Consider the following 19201-nt stretch of genomic DNA (forward strand, 5'->3'; position numbering starts at 1 on the left):
CATTCTTTGTTTGGTACTAAGTCTTTGGAATCTGGTATATATTTTACCCTTGGAGCACATCTCAGTTTGGGCCAGCCATGTTTCTAAGACTCAGTCACCACACGTAGTTAGTGGCTGCTGTATTGAACAGAGCAGATCCAGATGTTGGGCTACAGTGGTGAGCAAAACCTGACTTCATGGCGCTTACATTCTGGTGGGGAGGGCCAACAGTACATGTAGAATGTACTGCCAGGAAGCCGTAAGAGTAAGGGGAGAATGACATCCTTGAGGGATGACACTGGAACAGAATGTAACCATGAAGTTGTCTCCAGGAAGAGCATTCCAGGTGGAGGGAATGGCAAGTGCAAAGGCCCTGAGGCAGGAATAAGCCAGAGGTGTTGGAGGCCAGTGTGGCCCAAGTGGAGCAAGGGATGGAGGAGGAGGCATGTCAGCAGCACCTCAAACACAACCTCAATTTCCTTAGTTCTCTTTTCAGTTGCTGATGTCCCCATCCACACAGGTCACCTCTACCCACTGTTGCTGTAGCCTGTCCTCTGCCTGCCTTCCACACTCCTCAATCACCTGTCCTCCCATTTCACCACCTAAGTATTTCCTCCCTGTCTCCTCTCTTCTTCAGCCCTCAGAGGCTGCACAGGGTCAGCCCCGTCACCAATGGCCTGGAGAACTCCCACAGCCTCTGCTCTGCACCCCTGCCTCCACACTCCTCATCCTGGATTACTGATCACCTCACTCACTGGCTTAAAGTCCTTCACTCCCATTGCCCTCAGGATCAAGTCCAGCTCCTGAACAGGCGTGACCTGAGCCTGTTCCGGCCGCCACATCCTCACCACTTCCACCAATCCAACCAAAAACTGAAATGGTTGAGACACAGAGATGGTGGCGATTTCCAATCATGAGAAGCTATTTATCACCTCTGCATCCCACCTGGCTGACTTTCCCTTAGAGATGAAGCTGGGGGGAGGCACCTCTTCCAGGGCGGCTTCCAAGCTCTACCTGAGCCTGGTTCGATGCCTCTGCCCTGCGCTCCCGGAGGCCTGAGCAAGACCCGGTCACCGCCCTCCCCAGGCTGTATCTGCCACCATCCTTGGTGAAGGCGGGGCCTGGTGCAGTGCCAAGCACATGCCAGCCCTTGGTGACCAGACGCCACAGCAGTGGTTCCCAACGAGGGGGCAGTTTTGCTCCCCAGGGGATGTTTGGCAATATCTGCAGACATATTTGGTTGTCACAGCCGGGGAGAAGATGCCACCGGCATCTAGTGGATAGAGGCCAGGGATGCTGCTAAATATCTTACAATGCACAGGATGGCCCCTCACAGCAAAGAATTCCCGAGCCCAAAATGTCACCTGGGCAGTGGTTGAGAAACTCTGCTCTGCAGCAACGTGCTGTGAGCCCCTGAGGGCAGCCCTAAGCCGCAGAGGGTCCCAGCAACAAAGGGACTACCCCAAGGGGCACTTTGTAAATGTGGGGGCCGCTGCTTTAGCTGTCACAACGAGGGGGACCCTGCTGGTGTTTGGTGGGCCAGGGCTAGGAATGCCAAGATGTCCTCCCATAGTAAAGAATTGTCACGCATGACTTTAGAATGTCCCACTGGACATTTACATAGTGAGAAAGCTCTTAATAATTACCTGAGCCCAAAACCTGACTGTTTTACATGTAAAACATTAAGGGTTTAGTTTGGGGAATTTTTTTTTGAATGTTTTTATTATGCATTCTAAGTTTTTATTTCAACAGCCACTCATACTCTTTAAACTTTCCTGGGTTTCTTGTACAGAATAGTTTCTGACCTTCTTACTTCTTTTAAAACCAAATGTATTCATTAAACATAAAAGCGAGCAGGACTGTCACATCTGCCATGTGGTTGTGCTCAAGTATGAGCACACGGAAACTCACAGTACTTTCCCTTCATTTCTCCTTTACAGTACAGCTGATTTTCTTTTTTGAAGATTGGCACCTGAGCTAACATCTGTTGCCAATCCTTTTTTTTTTTTTCTTTTTTTTTTGGTTCTTCTCCCCAAAGGCCGCCAGTACATAGTTATATATTATAGTTGTGGTCCTTCTGGTTGTGGCATGTGGGACGCCCCCTCAGCATGGCCTGATGAGTGCTGCCACGTCCGCGCCCAGGATCCGACCTGGTGAAACCCTGGGCCACTGAAGCAGAGCGCGCGAACATAACTACTGGGCACCGGGCGGCCCCACAGCTGATTTTTGTTAAGCACGTGTGCAGGTATAACTTTCACTTCAAATTCTTAGAGAAAGTCTTAGAAAATAGTTACCAGAAGCAGAGAGCCCCTGCTCCGCGCTCCCTCCAGCGCCAGTCCCGCCGACGGTGAGATAAGTGAGGCGCTGCCGCCACCTGGTGGCTGAAGTAGAAATGGCAGGCGGACTCCAGTGGAAGGAACTCTTCCTGGCCAAGAATCTCTGCTTGCCCAGGCGTCCCGCTAACACTCCCCAAACACAGCTTCCCCTGCCACCACCGCGCACCCGGACCCCTGCCCCAGACCTCGGTGCTTGATGCTTCTTCAGGGGCTTCAGGGATACAGGAAAGAAGCTGAGAAGCTGAGAAAGTGGGAGCCCTGAGCACTTGTCGCTGATCTGCCACTAACTGGCTGTGTGACCCTGGGCAAGGGCACTGCCCTCTCTGGGCCTTGATGTGTACTGTGATGGATGGGAAAAAAGTACCCTAGAGGCCTGCCATACTTGATGCTCTCAACCAGGAGCATCCAGGTTCTCCTGCAGCCTCCTGCCCACAGAATGACCGGAGGGGTGGGCAGGACAGTCCTTCTCCAGGGCAGAGAGATGAATGGCTCCTAAGCTTCCATCCCAATCCTGAGTTCTTGTAAGGTTGCGATGAGCCCCTGACCCGGATCTCCATGCCAACTGCCACTCCTCCCTTGAGGTCACTCCAAAAATAGAACTGCTCTGCCACTGAGTGACCCCAGACGCAAACTCTGACTTCCCAGTGGTTACGGTCTCCCTGCGAGCAGAGGCTGGCTTCCTCCCTCAGAATGGGGACTCCCTGAAGGCCGGGCAGTCTCTCGCCTCCCCTCTCCCCACTGGGGCTCCCTGACACGGGCTGTGTCCGACCCCAGACCGAGGCCTTCCCAAGGGCAGCCCTGTCTCCTTCTACAGGGTCGCCAAAGACCTCAGGACAAGGTCCCAAAGGCAGCGTGGCCCCCAGTGCTCACACCTGACCCCCCAGGCCCAGCCCCAGGCCCAGAGAAGGCGGCGAGGCAGCGAGGGTCCGAGGCATGTGTAGAATAAATATAACTTTATTCTTTATCCAGTAGATCTCAGTGGAAAGTCCAACAGTAACAGGTGCACCAGCGGGCTCTTGGGGATGAGACCTCAACCCCGGGGCAAGAGGGCAGGGCAGAGCCAGCTCCCCCAGCCCAGGGGTGCAGGGGGTGAAAGGAGGGGACCCCCTGTGGCCCGTCCTGCGGGGCAAGGAGGGGGCATTGGTGTGGGGTGGGGGGCAGGGGGCAGGCCAGGGAGATGGAGGAAGTCAGGCCAAGTGTGTCTGTCGGCTCATCTGTCCGTTGTGTGTGTGTGTGTGTGTGTGTGTGTGTGTCTGGGGACCCTGTGGGTGGTGCTGGTGGCTGTGAGGCTGGGGGGCCGGCGCCTTCACAGTGGGGGCTGGAGGGCTCGGATGACATGAGCCCTGACAGGGAGGCAGCTCTGCCAAGGACACGGGGCTGAGAAACACACACGGGGATGTTCTGAGCGCCCCGTGCTCTGCTCCTGCCCGTCCCTCGTGGTGAGCCCCTCCTCTGGGGGCTGCTCCGAACTTTCCACACCCAGTGGTTAGGCAGAATGAGAAGAGGAGGGCAGGCCTCAGAAAGTCAGTACTTCACAGTTTTAAAGAGAAAACTGAGGAGAAAAGGCTGGGGAGGAGGGCTAGGGGGGTGCAGGGACATGGAGAGAGAGTAGGAGCCCCTTCTGAGCCGCTCCCCTCCCCCAGGACCCACCCCACTCCAGCTCTGGATCCAGCTTCCCCCCCAATACACAGCACAGATTCCTTCAGTATAAATGTGCTTAAAATGAAAATTCTTATTAAAAAATCAAAACCAAAAAAAAAATTAAAATAAAAACAAAACCAGCGAGAATTAATACCTGGGGGTTGGTATGGCAGGGTATGTACAGGGGGAACCCCCCACCCCTGGCCCACCCCCTCTGTCACCAACCGAGGCAGGGGGGTTCCCCAACCGGGGGGCAATGGCTTGCGAGTTCTGAGGATGGGGAGCCAGGTCCTGGCATTTGCTGGTGATGAAGATGTGGCGAGGCGGGCAGAGGGGGGTCTTGATGAACACGAGGCCCCCAGCCCCATCCTGAGGCCCAGGACCAGGGGTCCTCGCTCAGTTCATGGCCTTGCCCCTGATGACAGCCCAGGCTGCGGGAGCAGGCAGTCCATCACGGCCCAGGCCTCTGTCCCAAGAGTCGCCGCCTCCTCCCTCCCATCCCCCGAAGAAGGGAGGACGGGTGGGGGGCAGGGCTGGCGGGGGTCACATGGTTGGTAGAAAGGCAGAGAAGCCAGGGCATGGGGCGAGGGCTGTGTCCACGGGGCGCAGGCGTCACGGGGAGTGGGTGGCGGGGCTGCTTCTGTTTGAGCTGGGGCTGAGGCTGGGGCTACAGCTGCCGGGTGGGGGGACCAGGCCGCCCCCATCCCGCCCCCCGCCCCCTGGCTGTCCGCTCAGAGTGTCCAGGCCCTCTGAGTTCTCCAGCATTTCCTGGATGAGAGGTGGCATGGAGCCCGGGATCTCCATCTTCAGCGTGATCACCCGCTCGGCCCCTGCAGGAAAGGAGAGGCAGAGGTCAGCACGCCAGCCAGCCCATTCCCCTAGCAAGCAGGGCCCCAGGAAGGAGGGCTGCAGGGTACGGGGATCAATACTGCCCTTATCAGCATCGCCTGTGCACTGAACTCGGGCCTCGGTTGGACATAAGCCAGCCCTCATAAGTCCCCAAGTCTGAGGAGCAGCGGGGCAAAGTGGTTCCGAACTCAGGCTGTGGGGTCAGACGGCCTGGGCTTGACTCTGGGTCCTTCCCATGTGCTGTGTGCTAAGGATTCTCCTGACATCTCAAAACAGCTCTGTAAACACCGTCATTATCCCCACTCTTCAGATGGGAAACTGAGACTCAGAGCTATTAAGCGACCTGCTCAAGGACACACACCCGCACGGTCTGGTTCCAGAGCCATTCTCTGAACCACCATGCAAAGGTGACACTGCCACCTCAGAGCTCACAGGCAGGTCACCTGGGCACGGTGGGGTCCAGATGAGTGGGGCATCATCCTGGGTACAAAGATGTAGGGTTTGGCTCGGATATGGAGAGCCTGACCCTGGGCACGGACAGTGGGTCCTGGGTCAGGTCTTGGGGCCCGACCCAGGCAGACCCACAGGGCACAAATCCAGGTGTGGGAGCCTCACCCTTAGCACTGATGCTTCGCAGGTCTGTGATCTTCATCAGCATCTTGGGGAACATGTGGGGGCGGCTGGGCCTCCGTTTCCGCACATAGACCTTCAGCGCCTCGAGCAGCGGCTCCTGCAGCATGTCCACCCTGTCTGGCTGCTCCAGGTCCTGCCGGTCTGAGGAAGCAGAGATGCCCCCTGAGCAGCTGCCCTGGCCAAGCGAGGAACACAGCCGCGCTCCCATCCTTGGCCACTGGGGGGCGTGCCTGCCCAGGAGAAGCCTGAGCTTCTCTGCTCCTGGGGCCTCCCCACACCGGGTACTGGAGGGGTCTGTCTGCTGCGAGAAAGCCCTAAGAGGCTCTTAAATGCCAGCAAAGGGGAGCTGGGGATGGGGGTTGCCCAAAGGCTGCCCTGACAGCCCAGTTCATGGGGCTGGGACCCCTGAACACAGGCAGTGCTGTCCGTAGGCAGACGAAGGATGGCCCAGCAGGTCTCCCAATCCCACCCACTATTCTGCACGCCAGCACCACATGGCAGAAAACATAACAATAAAATAGTAACAGCCAAGATTTACTAGGTCTTACACTGGGCACACTGGGCCCTATTTATTAATTACCACCTTAATCCTCCCATCAACTTCATAAGGTGGCGACTATTATTGCCCCGATTTTACAGAAACGGGGCCTCAGAGAAGTTCAGCAACCTGCTCAAGGTCCCAAGCTGGCCAAGATTTGGACCTGGGTGGTCTGACCTTCAGGCGCTCACTCTTAAGGCCCCTAGGAAGGAGCACTGCCTAGAAATAGGGAACCAGATGTCAGGTCTCCACCGCCACTCCCTTGCTGTGTGGCCACAGATCAGACTTTGCCCCTCTGGGACTCAGGTTCCCCCTGAGAGGAGCCTGACAGGGGCCAAGGTCCCTTTCTGATCTGATGACCCCTGAGCTTCTCCCTAGGAGGGGCTCCAAGGGCTGCACCACCAGCCCAGACCCTTGCCCACCTCCACAGATGAGGCAGATGGCGCTGAGCAGCCCGGTCTCAGCATCATCCATCTCCAGGGGCAGAAGCTGGTTGGCGAAGGCAAAGACCAGGTCCGTGAGGGGGCCGAAGCCAGCGTTGTGCATCTGGGTCCGGTTGAGGGTCAGCCCGTCTGAGAAGGTCATTGTGTCCTGCTCGGGCGTGTACCGCGTGCAGATCCGCAAGATCTGGGAGCAGAGGATGCTCAAGTTCAGGGACTCGGCCCATCCCTCTAGCACTTTCAGCACAGCATCCACACAGGACCACCTGGCAGGCAGCCAGACCTGTGCCATCAGACAGAAGCTTCTTCAATGATGGAAACATTCTCCACCAGCACCATCCAATACAACAGCCACCAGCCAGCCACACCGTGGCCACTGGGCACTTGAAATGTGGCTGGTGCAACTGAGGAACTGAGTTTGTTTAATTTTAATAAATTTAAATAGCCACGCATTGTGAATGGCTACTGTAGTGGACAGTGCAGATCTGGAGCATCCTGCCTCCATGCAGAGAATTTCTAAGGGAAACTAGAATTGCCAGGAGGCAAGGACCACAGTGGATTTATGTCTACAGTTCCCAGGACTATTGCACAGAGCTTAACAAACGTCTATCATCTCCAACTGGGTCAAACCCTGATCCTGCCTCCTGCATCCAGGGCACAGGAGGGGAAGGCTGCCCAGAGACGGCACACTCTGCACCTCCCACTGCGCCCCACCCCTACGAGGAAGCAGCAGCCTGGTCACTCCCAGGTTCCCCACCCTGGAGGTGGCCAAGAGGGAAGAGATGGGCTGAACCCATCAGGTATGACAGGGAGAAGGGTCCTCCTTCCAGCCTTGGCTTTGCAAGTTCCACTGCCCCCCATCCCGCCTCCAGCCCAGCCCACCCTCGGCTCCACCAAATGTCCTGCAGTCCTCTGAACCCAGCTAGTCCCACACCAGCAGGCCTTTCAGATCCTGGTCCTAAGTTAGGGACGCCCTCTCATGTGCTCCTTCTACACGATGGCCCCTAGATGCTAGCTCCTCCAGGACTTTGTCCCTGGGGCCCAGCATTTGTGGCTCTCTCTTCTACAAGGAGGAAACAGCCCTCCCCCATCTCCATCCAGCACTTAGCTCAGTTTTGCAACCTCTGTTTACATATCTGTTACCTCCACCAACAGAAGGTTTTCGAGAGAGGGGATGGTGTCGTGTTCATCCCTGTTCCTGACACCCAGCTCAAGGCCTGGCCACGCAGGGTCCCAGGTGAATCTTTATTACAGACATAGATGGCAAAATGGGTGGTTTGGATGGAAGGCTCAATGGAAAGATGGGGTGAGGTGGATGGCTGCATGTACGGTGAATGGGTGAACCAGTGCCCATCCGAGTGCTAAGTGGCTGAGTGGACAGGTGGACACACAGGGGAGAGGAAGGGTGGATTTTTGGGTGGGTGGGCATTTTGGCAGATCGATTCCAGATGGATGTTTAGGAAGGTGGTGATCTGAGTGGCCGGACATCCTCCAAGGACATGGGGGCAGTGCCCAGTGGGCAGGGTGCAGACCCTCACCAGGATGTCCAGGCAGGCAGCCTTGAGGAGGGTGATCTGGTCAGCAATGGTGAGGGTGGTGAAGCCGGGCAGTTGCTTGGCGAACTCCACAGTCTTAATGATGCACTTGGTGGAGAGTTCACTGAACTTGTCCCAGAGGTCAATGTCCAGAGAGACACGTTGTTCTGAGCTGTTGTTCTGGGAGGATGGCGGAGAGTGAGGGCCTTCTCCTCAGGGCACCCATTCTCGGCCTGCCTCCACCGCCCCCACAGGCCTGCCTCACTTCCCGAGAGCTCCTTGAGAGAAGGCAGCAGGAGGAAGGCGAAGTGGGAGAAGAGAAGGACGTGGAGGCGGAGGCAGGGCTGAGGAGGCGCAAGCCCGGCAGGAGAAGGGGTGCCCCGCCCCGCCAGGACGGGGGAAGCCGTACCGTAGTGTATTTGCCCAGCTGGCAGAGGGCAGGAAAGGTTTCCTGGTGCGCTTTGCGCACCTTCTCGATGAGCTCCCCCACCTCCGGCGTCAGCGTGTAGCTCTCTGAGCACTCGGGCTTGGGTGCCTCCTTCTTCTTCTTGTTCCGGTCATTCCTCACGGCTGTGGAGGGCACAGACCTGGCCATTAGCAGGCATCAGTCCATCCCCACGCGAGCTCCTCCCACCAGACAGAGAGCCGCTGGCTGCGGAGGTCACCCAGCGGGGGCACACACACACGGGAACACCAGGCAAATGTGCACACACACAAAAGCACACACATATGAGTGCACAGGCAGGCAAGGTGTCAACACACCGTCCACCCCTCCACGCCCACCTGACCCACACGCCAAGTCCTGCCCAGGGCCCCACAACCACAGCACATGGGTCCCTCAGCCAGCCCACCGTGCCCCGCGCTCCCACACATTGACTCCAGCCCACACTCCAGGTGTGCAGGTGTCCCGGGCCAGAAGCAAGTGTGCAGTGTTCCATCTGCGTGCTCTGCCTCCCCCGCCCCCGACTCCCTCTGCTTCCAGGAAGGACCAACTCCTGCCTCCACTGGCCCCCAGCCCTCCTGGCAGCCCGTCCCTGGGAGGAGCCCCAAGCAGCTCCTCCAGCAGGCAGGCAAGGAGGAGGGCTCCCCAGCCTGAGAGTGGGGGGCCAGGCGGGAGAATCTCTCGGCCCATTAGCCTGGGGAGCTGACAAATCACCAGGGGCGCTGAGCCGCACACACCACTCGGCTTTAAAGAAGCGATGGGGTCGTTACCAGCCGATTATCCCAGACACACAATCACTCACAGGGCCAGTGGTGGCGGCTGCTGACGCTGGAGGAAGAGAGGGTGGGGGTGGGGGCCCGGGGAGGGGGCAGCAGGTTGGGGGGAGCTGGCATAATTTGGAGATCACTCATGTCGATTCTGCAAATTCAATAAAGTGCAAGGGAGAGAAGAGAGAGGGAGAGGGAGAGTGGGGGGATAATTTGGGAAGAGAAAATTGCAGCTGTGACAAGACGTTTATCATTCGGAAGCTTTAATTCTATTGAAATGGCAGCTGCTCAGCTCGGGGGCACAGAGCAGCCGGAGAGGAGGAGGGAGGGAAAGGGGGAGCAGGCGGTGGGAGGGAGAGGGGGTCCCCATCCTGGTCCTTCTGCACTAGAAAGCTCTGGGAGTGGAAGGTAGCAGAAGCAGAGGGAGGAGGAGGTGCTGGGGCCCCAAGGGAAGGGTCCAGGACTGCGGGTCCCAAGCTGTCACCTGCTCTGCAGCATGGAGCCACCACTTCCTGGGCTCTAGACATTGCAGCCCGTGTCTCCTGTGGCAGGAGGTGGCAGGGTGCTGCAGGGCCCCTCCACTCCTGTCTGGGGCTCCTCGCATGCCCCCTACATCCCGTCTCCACTTCCCTCTTCCAATGCCCTCCCCACAAAGAGCTAGGGGTCCTGCAGCGCCCTCCCCTACCCCATCCCCCAAGGCTCATGCTCCATGGCAACGGCCACGCAGACAAGGAGGCGTCTGTCAGCGTCATTTATCTCTGACATCATCAATCACCGGTCACCACGGCAACACCCATGATTCAACATAAGAGGGTCTCCCTGTCCAGCCGTCCCTCCCTCCCTCCAGTGGGCCTCAGCTGAGCCCAAACTGGAAACCCCGTTCCTCTGGGATCTGAGAAGTCCCAATTCTCTCTTCCAACTCCACGTCCCAGGCTTCACCAGACAATGGCTTTTAGATCCCCGTGCCAGCCGCAACACCACACAGACACTAACACCAACCAGCACCCCTCAGCACAGGCCCTTCCCGAAGATGCACAATCCAGAGGGACTCAGGTATGCCTCTGAGCCCAGCCACAAAGCCAAGCAGGGCCTGGAAGCCAGCTGGCCAGGAGCAGACACACACACAGACATGTGCGAGCACACACAGCCAGCCCTGCACCAACAGGCACAGCTGTCCATACACGGACACACAGCTGGCTAGATGCAGACAGACAGACAGTCCCTTGAGCCCACACACCACCCCAAGGGCATGCAAGTGCACAGCCCTACACACTCACACCCCTGCTCCCCGGCCTTCCTGCCCCACAAGGCCGGCCCCTGGCCCGTGGCACTCACACTCCCTGGACATGCCCACTTCGAGGCACTTCTGCAGCCGGCAGTACTGGCAGCGGTTCCGGGTCACCTTGTTGATGATGCAGCTCTTGTCCCGGTGACACGTGTACACCATGTTCTTCTGGATGCTGCGGCGGAAGAAGCCCTGGGTATGGAGGGAAGGGGTCAGGTCAGCCACACCCACCGCGGGAGCAGTGCGGCCTAAGGCCCCCGCCCAGAGCAGGTGGCCAAGCCAACTGCTGCCCCCAAGCCTGTGGCCATCACCTACCTGACCAAGCCAGGTAAGGTGGGGAGAATGGTCCACCTACAAGAATACCCCCAAGAGAATCCCAGCACCTGCCTCTACACTGCAGGTGGGCAGGGGTCTTCCCCCAACCTACACCCACACACCCGGCGCTTCCTCCCTCCTGGGGAAAAGGACCTCAGGGCTGCGAGTGAGGCAGGAAAAGGGGGAGATGGGGCCAGACAGGAGAGGGCAGGGCTCCAGAACCCACGGCCCTGGGCTCAGAGTGCAGGAAGAGAAGGCAAGCACAAAGAGGCCACAGAGGGACACAGGCTGGCCAGAGAGATGGAGACGAACACACACTCAGAAGCAAGGCAGCAGACACACGTTCAGCAACCAGGCAGATGTGCATGCACTGATCACAGGAAGACCCAGGCGGGTCAGGGGCTGTACACTCGGGCGAACCAGAGAGGCAGACAGACAGACCAGGGACAAACTGGAACAACCAGACAGGACGGGCAGACATACACAGTCTGAGGACTTGCACTTTGCCCTTGATCTGTGCCCTTTGTCCCACACCTGAGGATAGCCATTCCACACCAAGGGGCAGCCCAGTGCCCTAAGCCCCAAAGCTGTGTAGCTTCTGAGCCCCAATCTCTAGGGAAGAAACAGGCACAGAGGTTCTGGCTCTGCAGAGACGAGGAAGAGAGGCCAGGCCCACTGCTGGGAGGGCAGCAGCCACATCTGCGCCCTGGAGCCTAACATGCACACAGGGAAATGCAGCCAGCCAGCGAGCAGCCCGCAGCCTGGGCACCTGAGGGAGAAGCCAAGACAGGGCGCCCACTCCAGACTGCCGCCTGCCAGGCTGCCGCGGCGAGGTTCAGGCCAGGCCGCCGGGGACAGGCCTCCTGGGTCCCCAGCCAAGAGCCAGTCGGCAGCCAGCTCACCATGGCAACCTGGGCAGCGGCAGCAGAGTGGGTGTATGCCCTGCCAGCTGGAGGATGAAGACAGGGCAAGGAGCTCAGGCAGGAGAGGGACCTCTGGTTTGGGGGAGCCCTGTTCATTTCTGGGGGAGTACGATTGCAGGCCTCTTCTCCTCCAAGGCTGCTGCCACCTTCTGCATAGAAGCAAGATCAGCAGCTTAGGGACATCCCTGCCCCCAACAGCATACTCCCAGGGCACTGGCAGTGGGGACATCCCATTTATCTAATCAGGATTGTCCTTCCCAATGACCCTCTCAACTCACCTTGCAGCCCTCACAGGCGCTGACCCCATAGTGGTAGCCTGAGGATTTGTCTTGACAGACAAAGCAAGGCTTATAGATGCGGGGGAGAGGGGGTGGCGAGGGAGGGCTGGGCACTATCTCTTCTGAACTGCTGCTCTGGGTCTCGATGGCTAGAGAGAGAAGACGGAGGGGAGGTTAGAGACCGGGGTCGCCATCCTTAATTCCATGCCCACCCTGCCTCATCTCTCCCAGGAGCCTTGCCCAGCCTCATCACTGATGCCAGGATTCAAACTCTGGGGTAGGGACACAGTCTCAAGAAAGCTGGTACTTCCCAGCCAAACTTGGGGAATGAGGCTGCCAATGAAGCCGCAAGCACCCCATCACTCGTGCCGACTTTCCCAGGATCCCCCCTTCAAAACGAGAAAGATCAGATGATAAACCATGAGATTTGTATGTGGACATGGTGACATTTGGCGGGTGAGGGTGGGGGTCAGCCCTGTTCTAAAGCCCTGGGCCCTGGGTGGCCTGGCACGATGTCTCCATGTTAGGAAGGAGTTAAGCCCTGATGAGGAGGGAGGGAAGAGGACACAAGCTGGGGGCAGAGGAAACTGGGGTCAACAGGATATTCAAAGCCGGCCACTCCCCCACCCCCTCTGCTTCCGCTCCCCCCCTCCACCCGCTCCCCTCTCCACCGCCTCTGCCAGAAGCCACAGCCCCTCCTCCACCCAAACAATCCCCTGGCCAAGGACCCAAGGCAGGGTCCGCAGAGTCTCGCAAACGTTGGGGCCAAGAGACAGGGACTCCCTGAGATAAGCAGGGGGACTCCCTAGAGACAGGGAAGAGTCCCTATGGGCGCCGGAAGCCCACTGCTCTGGGTGCCCCGTCTAGGGGGAAGCAGCATGACAAAGGGGGTCTGTTCCCATCAATGCTCTGTCTGTCTGGCCTCAATACTATGTCCGGGTTACTACCCCCCTCCCCTCCTGTTATTCAGCTCCAAGAGGGCAGCCAGGAGGGGTGACCCAGCCAGCAGAAGCAGCCCCCACTAGCCAAATCCTCCCCAGTGTCTGGCCTCATGCCCATCACGCCAGGCAGAACACAGCAGGGCTGGATGGGGGCTGTCTGTGCCCAAAACCTGGGCAGCTGGGGGTATACCATGCTGGATGAGAACTATGACCGAGGCAACCCCAGATTCCCAAGGGGCCACCCAGCATCCTCCTGAGACCCTAGCCAGGTCTACCTATCCAGGTCCAAGGAGGGGCAAGGACACCTCCCTAAATAGGTAGAGCCCTATCTCTTCCCACACCTCAAAATCCTACCTAGTCTCACCCTAAACTCTGGCATACAAGGTTCCGAAATTCAAAGCGGCCCAGAGCTCCTGGCCCAAGCACTTACAGCCGTGAGTCACATGGCCCCAAATCCAGGCAGAGAGAAAAGAAGTGCATAGATGCTGGGGGTTGGCTGCATGTTACCACCCTCCCCCCTTACATGCAGACACACCAGGACTGCCAGGCAGGCGGTTGATGACCGGGAACCTGGCCAACGACCTTGGCAAGGCCCTCCTGGCTCTTAGTAGGGCCTGGGCACCAGTTCCCCAGTCAGCCTGGCTAACCAGCACTGCTGTGGTCCCATGTCCCCATCCCTGCCCAGAGGCCAGCCTGCAGCAAAGGAATAGTGGATGCCCACATCCTCACCAGTGCACAGGCTCTTCACTGACCTAGCCCAACGTTCAGCTCCTCACTCAACACCAAACTGCCCTGGCCTGGTTTTCCCCCACCTCACTCTCCCCAGGCCAGACAAGCAAATCAGACAGGCGAGAGGCCTGAGAACAGCTGCTGGGGGGCGGGGTGGGGGGCCTGGGTGAGGCCAGGAGGCAGAGGGGTGAGCGACAAAGGAACCCTTTGTTGTGCTAACTTTTTCCAAGACGTAAAAGGAGTAACAATAGACAATCCAGACTGGGGGGTGGGGGGGGGGATCAAGGACAAGGGTGTAGGGGGACTGTGGCCTAGAATCCCAGTCAGCGTTCCAACAGGCAGAGGATGAAGGCCCTGACCTCCCCTCCCATTCCACCCTTTGCCCAGGGCTGGCCTCCTCCAAAGCCCCACCTCTAAAATGGACCAGATAGGAAGAGGAGAAAGGACAGAGGGAACTTTGGGGTACAGAGTGGGGTGGAGGGAGGGGAGGGGTGCATGGGGAGACACACAGGATACTGGGATGAGGGACAGACAGCTTTAAGGTCAGGAACTGACTGGAGGGGCAAAGGCCCATAGAAATTCAGAGCTAAGGCAAAGTCCAGAGGGCGTTTATGGAGCTGAAAGAACATGCTTTTTAAAATTGTTTTTTGGCAGGATGGGGGAGATGACCCAAGGTGGGGGCTACAGTTTGGGCTGGGTGAGGCTTCCTTTTGGCCCACTCCAAGCAGCTGGCTGCCTTTGAGACTGTAACACCCTCTGCACACCACCCCCCCACCAGCACGTCCCCACCTGTCACCCAGGTAACAGCTTTGAGGTTTCCCACTGTGCCCTTTGAACCTAGAGCCCTGGCCCAGTCCTCACCGTCCCAGGCCTCCAGCCAGCAAAGCCTGGGGCACTCTGGCACCCTCACAGCCTCACCAAGAGTTAATACACAGCTTTAACTCTGCACACCCCACCTAGTGGGGAAGGACTGCCACGGCCTGGCCCCTCCCCACTCAACTCCCTCCCCAGAGGCTCAGCCCACAAATCTCTCTTCTTCCTGCAGAAGGACGAAGCTGGAGAAGCACCACACCTTCTCAGCTCAAAGGTCCAGGGCCCAGCGGAGGGCTGGAACCGGCTCAGGAAGCCAGGCGTCCCCTCTGCCAGGGTCCCCTCCCCCGCCCCCCTCAGGGCGGGCAGGAGGCGCAGAGCCTCCGGATTCCCCACACCCCAGAGCCGTTCGCAGGCTCGCACAAGGGGCCGGTTTCCTGGAGGAGATCAGCAGGAAATCAGCCGGGCCCCCGGCCAGCAGCTCCCCTCCCAATCCAGCTGGCGCCCGCTCCTCCGCAGCTCCCCTCGCAGCCCCTAGGGAGGGTTGGGGAGGGGGCGCAGGGCCCTCGGGGCCGCCCTTCCTCCTCGCCAGGGGAGGGTGGGGGTGGCGCTGGGGGTAGTACGGGCAAGAAGGTCCCTGGCCCAGCGGCCGCCGATAAGCATCTCTCCCCCTCCCCCCACTCCGGGCATCCACGTGCTTCACATTCTTGGACGTCTGGGAGCGGGTGGAGGCGTGAGAGGCGAGATTGGTGGGGGACAGACGGGGAACCACATCCTGTGTACCCCTTGTCCTCTAGTGCCCTGAAGCAGGGCTCGGGGAGGGAGAGGCAAGGTCCCCACGGCCCTGCAGGATCCAGGTCTCCTCCCCCAGGCAACCTGCTGTCTCTTCCCACCTTTGGTGGAGGTGGCAGGAGAAAGTGAGAACTCGGTGGTTGAGAGTGCTGGAGGGCTCCTGTCACCAGACAACCTCCACACACACCAAGGGGTTCCTTCCAACGCAGTGGTAGACAGGGTCAAGTCACCACCCCTGGCCTCCAGGTCCTTCCTGTGCCTCAGAACAACCTCCACACCCACCATTCCCAGCCCACAGCCTTGGGGGTGAGCCCACTGGCACCCCACTGGCATATGCACATCTACATGCAGACTACAGGAACTGGGAAGCCCAGGCCTCTCACTCTCCTCCAACCCAGACAGGCCGTAGGGAACAAGGCTCCACTTCCCCATTGCCTGTGGGCTCCACTCTGCTTCTCCAGCTCCAGTTTGGGGCCAGGAAGAGCTGAGCTGCCCTGACCAGCAAAGGAAGAGTCAGGGCTAGAGCCCAAGGTCTCAGATCCCAGCTTCCTCCCAGTCCTCTGGCAAAGGTGGCCAAGGTGGTGGAGGGGGTGACCCTGGCAGCTGTGCCCCAATTATCCCACTTTGGGGGGACACCTTCCTCCAGCTCTGGGAGGATAGAAGAATGGTGCTGGTGTCACACCTCTCACCTCTCCCTTTTTGCCAAAGTCAACCGATGCTCACACCCCGTCTCACCCCATCTCCCAACATCTCCCACCGTCTGCAGCCCACAGCCTCCCAGCCGATCTGCCCCAGAGGCAAAGGTCGGAGGCTGGACAATAGGAAAGGCTGGGGGTGAGGTGGCTCTGAGAGGGGCAGAGGTGGGGTGTCTCTCCACCTCAGGTCTGTCTTCCTAGAGTAAAGGGGGTGGGAGTTGCCCTTCAACCTTCTCCAATCTTCCTTGCCCCCAGAGACCCACTCCACTCCTGCTCCCTGGCAGGCCGGGGGGCGAGGCAGCCAGTCAGGGAGGGTGGCAGAAGCTCCAGAGAGGAGCTGAGAAGGTAGAGGAAGAAACTCGAGCCGGTAACAATAACCCCCTAGGGCAGCTCTCTCGAACTCAGGTACACCACCTCCCAGCTGGAATGAACACGTCCAGGTGTGCACCCCAGGCACTCACCGCTGGTGCCCAGAGCCCCTCTTGCAGAGGAGCCGGAACCCAGAGAGGGGACAGCGAGGAACGAAGGTGAGCAGGCTGCCAGAACCCCAGGGTTCTCATCAGCGCCCCTCTTAGAAAGGGATAGCCCAGTGCCTGCCCCATCCCCAAGTGAAAACAAGGTAACAAAAGGACGTGGCTTGGTTGGGAGGGGATGCATGCTCATTTCCAGAGTAGCCTCAGACCCACAAAAAAGAAACTCATGCCCCAGAGAACAAACCAGATTAGGATTAGGGGGAGTGGGATTTCTCCCACCAGAACAGCTTCTACCCTCCATTCCCAGGGCAGAAGCCTCAAAAATGCCAGCCAGTGTCTAGGGCCAGGACAACCCTCAGATGGACGTGCCCCTCCCCAAGATGAAAGGGTTGGTTAGGATGGCAGACGGGTGTCTGATGAAGTTGCCCCTTCCTGCCACACCCCACTGCCAACACCAAAGACACGGAGCGCTCCCCTGACACCGACTCTAATAACACAAGGGGAAGGGCTGGGGGCAGCAGCTGTCGCACAGGAGGAGGTCTCCCCCAGGCTTTGGCAGGGGTGGGGTCAGGGGAAGAGGCCCCTCCTCCTCGGGCAGACAAGCCCACAGATAGGACCTTTACCCTACCCTCCAGGGTGGCAGAAAGGACCCCTCTCCTGTGAAACTACAGGATACCAAGCACGAAGATATAAACTGGAGGCAAAAGGCTTCATTTCCCCTGCAAGCCGTAGAAGGAGAGGAGAACAAATGTTTCCTGAAGGGAGGAACCCCCAAAGTTCCTCAGTCCTAATATAACACAAACAGCGCCCAGGGTTACTCGGGGCAGTCCAATTGTCCAGCAAGGGCACCCGAGTTTCAGCCAGATAGACGAGGGAAAGTGAAGGGTAGAGACAAGACCCCCGCCACGCCCCCAGACCCGCATCCCACGGTAGGAGGGGAAGCCCCACCGCCCACCCCCACCCCCAGCTCCCACAACAGGAGAGGGGAGGCCGGTACCTACAGTGGTTTGAGCCATTCCAAAGCGGAGTCCGGAGCGGGGTGGAGTAGGGACCGGGGGCGGGGAGCCCCTTCTCCGGGAGCAAACAAGCCCGATTCTGGTTATAAAAATCCACCACTAGGAAGGGATTGGGGGTGGGGGTAAGGCCCCCCACTTCTACACTCTCGTACATCTTCCCCGCGGAGATAAGAGGTCCGGGCGGGGACGTCCTGCACGACGCCTCCCTCACTCAGGCGGCGGCGCCATCCGAAAGAAGCTGGGGGCGAGGGGCACGTGCCCTCGCCCCGACTGGCGACCCGGGCAGGGGGCAGCCCTCTGCCCGAAGTCCAGCGTCTAAGTCGGCCGGCCGCTCCGCCAGCGCCAGGTGAAAAGCGGGGAAGTTGTGTGTGCCGGGAGCGGGGTCCCTCGGCTCCCCCCGGGAACGCCCGGCCGAGGCCCGGGAACTCAGCCGCTTCACCTCGAGGGGGCTCCCGTCTCGTGTCTCATGGTGTCCAAGGCAGAGTTCGCGGCTCCCCAAGTGCGCCGGCCGGGGGCGGGATCGGCGCGGGGCAGGGGGGTCACCGAGCACTTCCTCCTCCCCGCCGGGGCTCCCTGGCTTCTCCGGGCGAGGATTCCGGGTGGGGGTGGGGAAGGCGCGGCTCCGCCTCCGCCAGGCCCGGGGCGGCCGGCCGTCGCTCGGTCTCCGGCGGTGCGCGCCGAGGCCCCCCGGCCCGCGCGCCCCCTCCCCTGCGGCCCCACCCCCTTTCCTCCGCCCCGTCCCGTCCAGGCACCGCCCCTGGCTTAACCCTTTCCCGGCGGGTCTGACCGCAGTGGGCGAAAAGCAGGGAACTGAGAGCGAGAGGCGGGATGAGGATAGGCGAGTGGGGGGAGCCTGGGAAGGGGGAGGAGAGAAGAGGGGACGGAAGCGGGGAAAGGCTCCAGAGGAGGAGTACGCGGAGTACAGACGGAGGACGGGTACGGGGAGAGGAGGGGGCTGCGCGCGGAGGCGAGGACGGAAGAGGGGCGGGCGTCTCCCCCACCCTAGTTCCGGCGTGGTTTGGTCCCCCGTGGTTTGGTCAGTCCTTGGCCCGGCGATACCACGGCGGGGAAGGTGGTGGGGCGGAGAGGAGGGGGTGGTCCCGGTGTCCTCCCCCTAACACACCCCCCACCCAGCCCCGGCCTCATTTGCCTAATGCAATGCGGCTGAACTCTCGCTGAACTCGCCTGGCGGCGCCTCACCTCCGGGTGACCCACCCACCGCTGCCCGTGACATCACCCGCTCGCCAGCCCGCCCGCGGAGCTCGCCCGCCGGCCCCCTGCCCGACTGAGCCGGGCAAGCTCCCCCGGGGACACGGAGAGCGGCCGCAGGAGGCGAAGGGCCGCGGTGCGTGTGGCCAAGGGTTAGCGCCACGAATGTGGCGTGCCGGGTGTCCCGGGTGTGACATTGTGCAGCTCGGGCGCTGTGTCGGAATGAGACACCCGGCTTGTGTCATTGTCTGTGACATCATGTGTGACTCCGGCCGCCCGCCCACCCGCCGCCGGAACCCGACGCGGCAGCGCGTGTGCTCTGGCACAAACGCGCGCAGAGGGGGCTCCCCTCCCCACGCTCTGCGTGCTTCCGGCCAGCATAGCCCCGCCCAGGGTGTCTCCCGGCCGCGGGAACAGGATCGACCCCCCACCGCACAGCCCAGCCCTGGAGAGAGAAAAGGAGGAGCTGGTGCCTTCCAGCTGACCACTTCCTCCCCGAAGCCCTCTTTCATTGGAAGAAAGGTTTAGGTTGGATAGGTCCATTAAAGAGGGGATGCCCCCAGAGGAGAGGGTAT

The 19201-nt window shown here is 59.8% G+C and overlaps 1 protein-coding gene and 1 long non-coding RNA gene across 18 annotated transcripts in view; one reads left to right on the forward strand and one right to left on the reverse strand.

Annotated features, from left to right (window-relative positions):
* Positions 1 to 3253: 3253 nt before the first annotated feature.
* The window catches only part of RARA (retinoic acid receptor alpha), a 44447-nt gene continuing 28499 nt past the window's right edge, over positions 3254 to 19201 (reverse strand). For 6 of the 17 annotated variants that reach the window (XM_070562031.1, XM_070562035.1, XM_070562030.1 and 3 more), the window contains exons 3-9: positions 11962 to 12110; positions 10496 to 10637; positions 8361 to 8521; positions 7955 to 8131; positions 6399 to 6603; positions 5421 to 5579; positions 3254 to 4786 (exon numbers count right to left, since the gene is read on the reverse strand). In XM_070562031.1, coding sequence (XP_070418132.1) covers positions 4569 to 4786; positions 5421 to 5579; positions 6399 to 6603; positions 7955 to 8131; positions 8361 to 8521; positions 10496 to 10637; positions 11962 to 12110 — 1211 coding nt within the window. In that variant the 3' untranslated portion in view covers positions 3254 to 4568. Of the gene's footprint in view, positions 4787 to 5420; positions 5580 to 6398; positions 6700 to 7954; positions 8132 to 8360; positions 8522 to 9644; positions 10031 to 10495; positions 10638 to 11961; positions 12111 to 17402; positions 18122 to 18617; positions 18851 to 19201 lie in introns of those variants that run through there. The other 11 variants (XM_070562025.1, XM_070562028.1, XM_070562024.1 and 8 more) reach the window with 7 other exon arrangements.
* Positions 9995 to 12393, forward strand: LOC139074053 (uncharacterized). The gene is made up of 2 exons (XR_011523366.1): positions 9995 to 10773; positions 12193 to 12393. It is a non-coding gene; the product is annotated as an uncharacterized lncRNA (long non-coding RNA).

The sequence above is a fragment of the Equus przewalskii genome, chromosome 10 (assembly GCF_037783145.1).
Source record: "Equus przewalskii isolate Varuska chromosome 10, EquPr2, whole genome shotgun sequence".
NCBI lineage: Eukaryota > Metazoa > Chordata > Mammalia > Perissodactyla > Equidae > Equus > Equus przewalskii.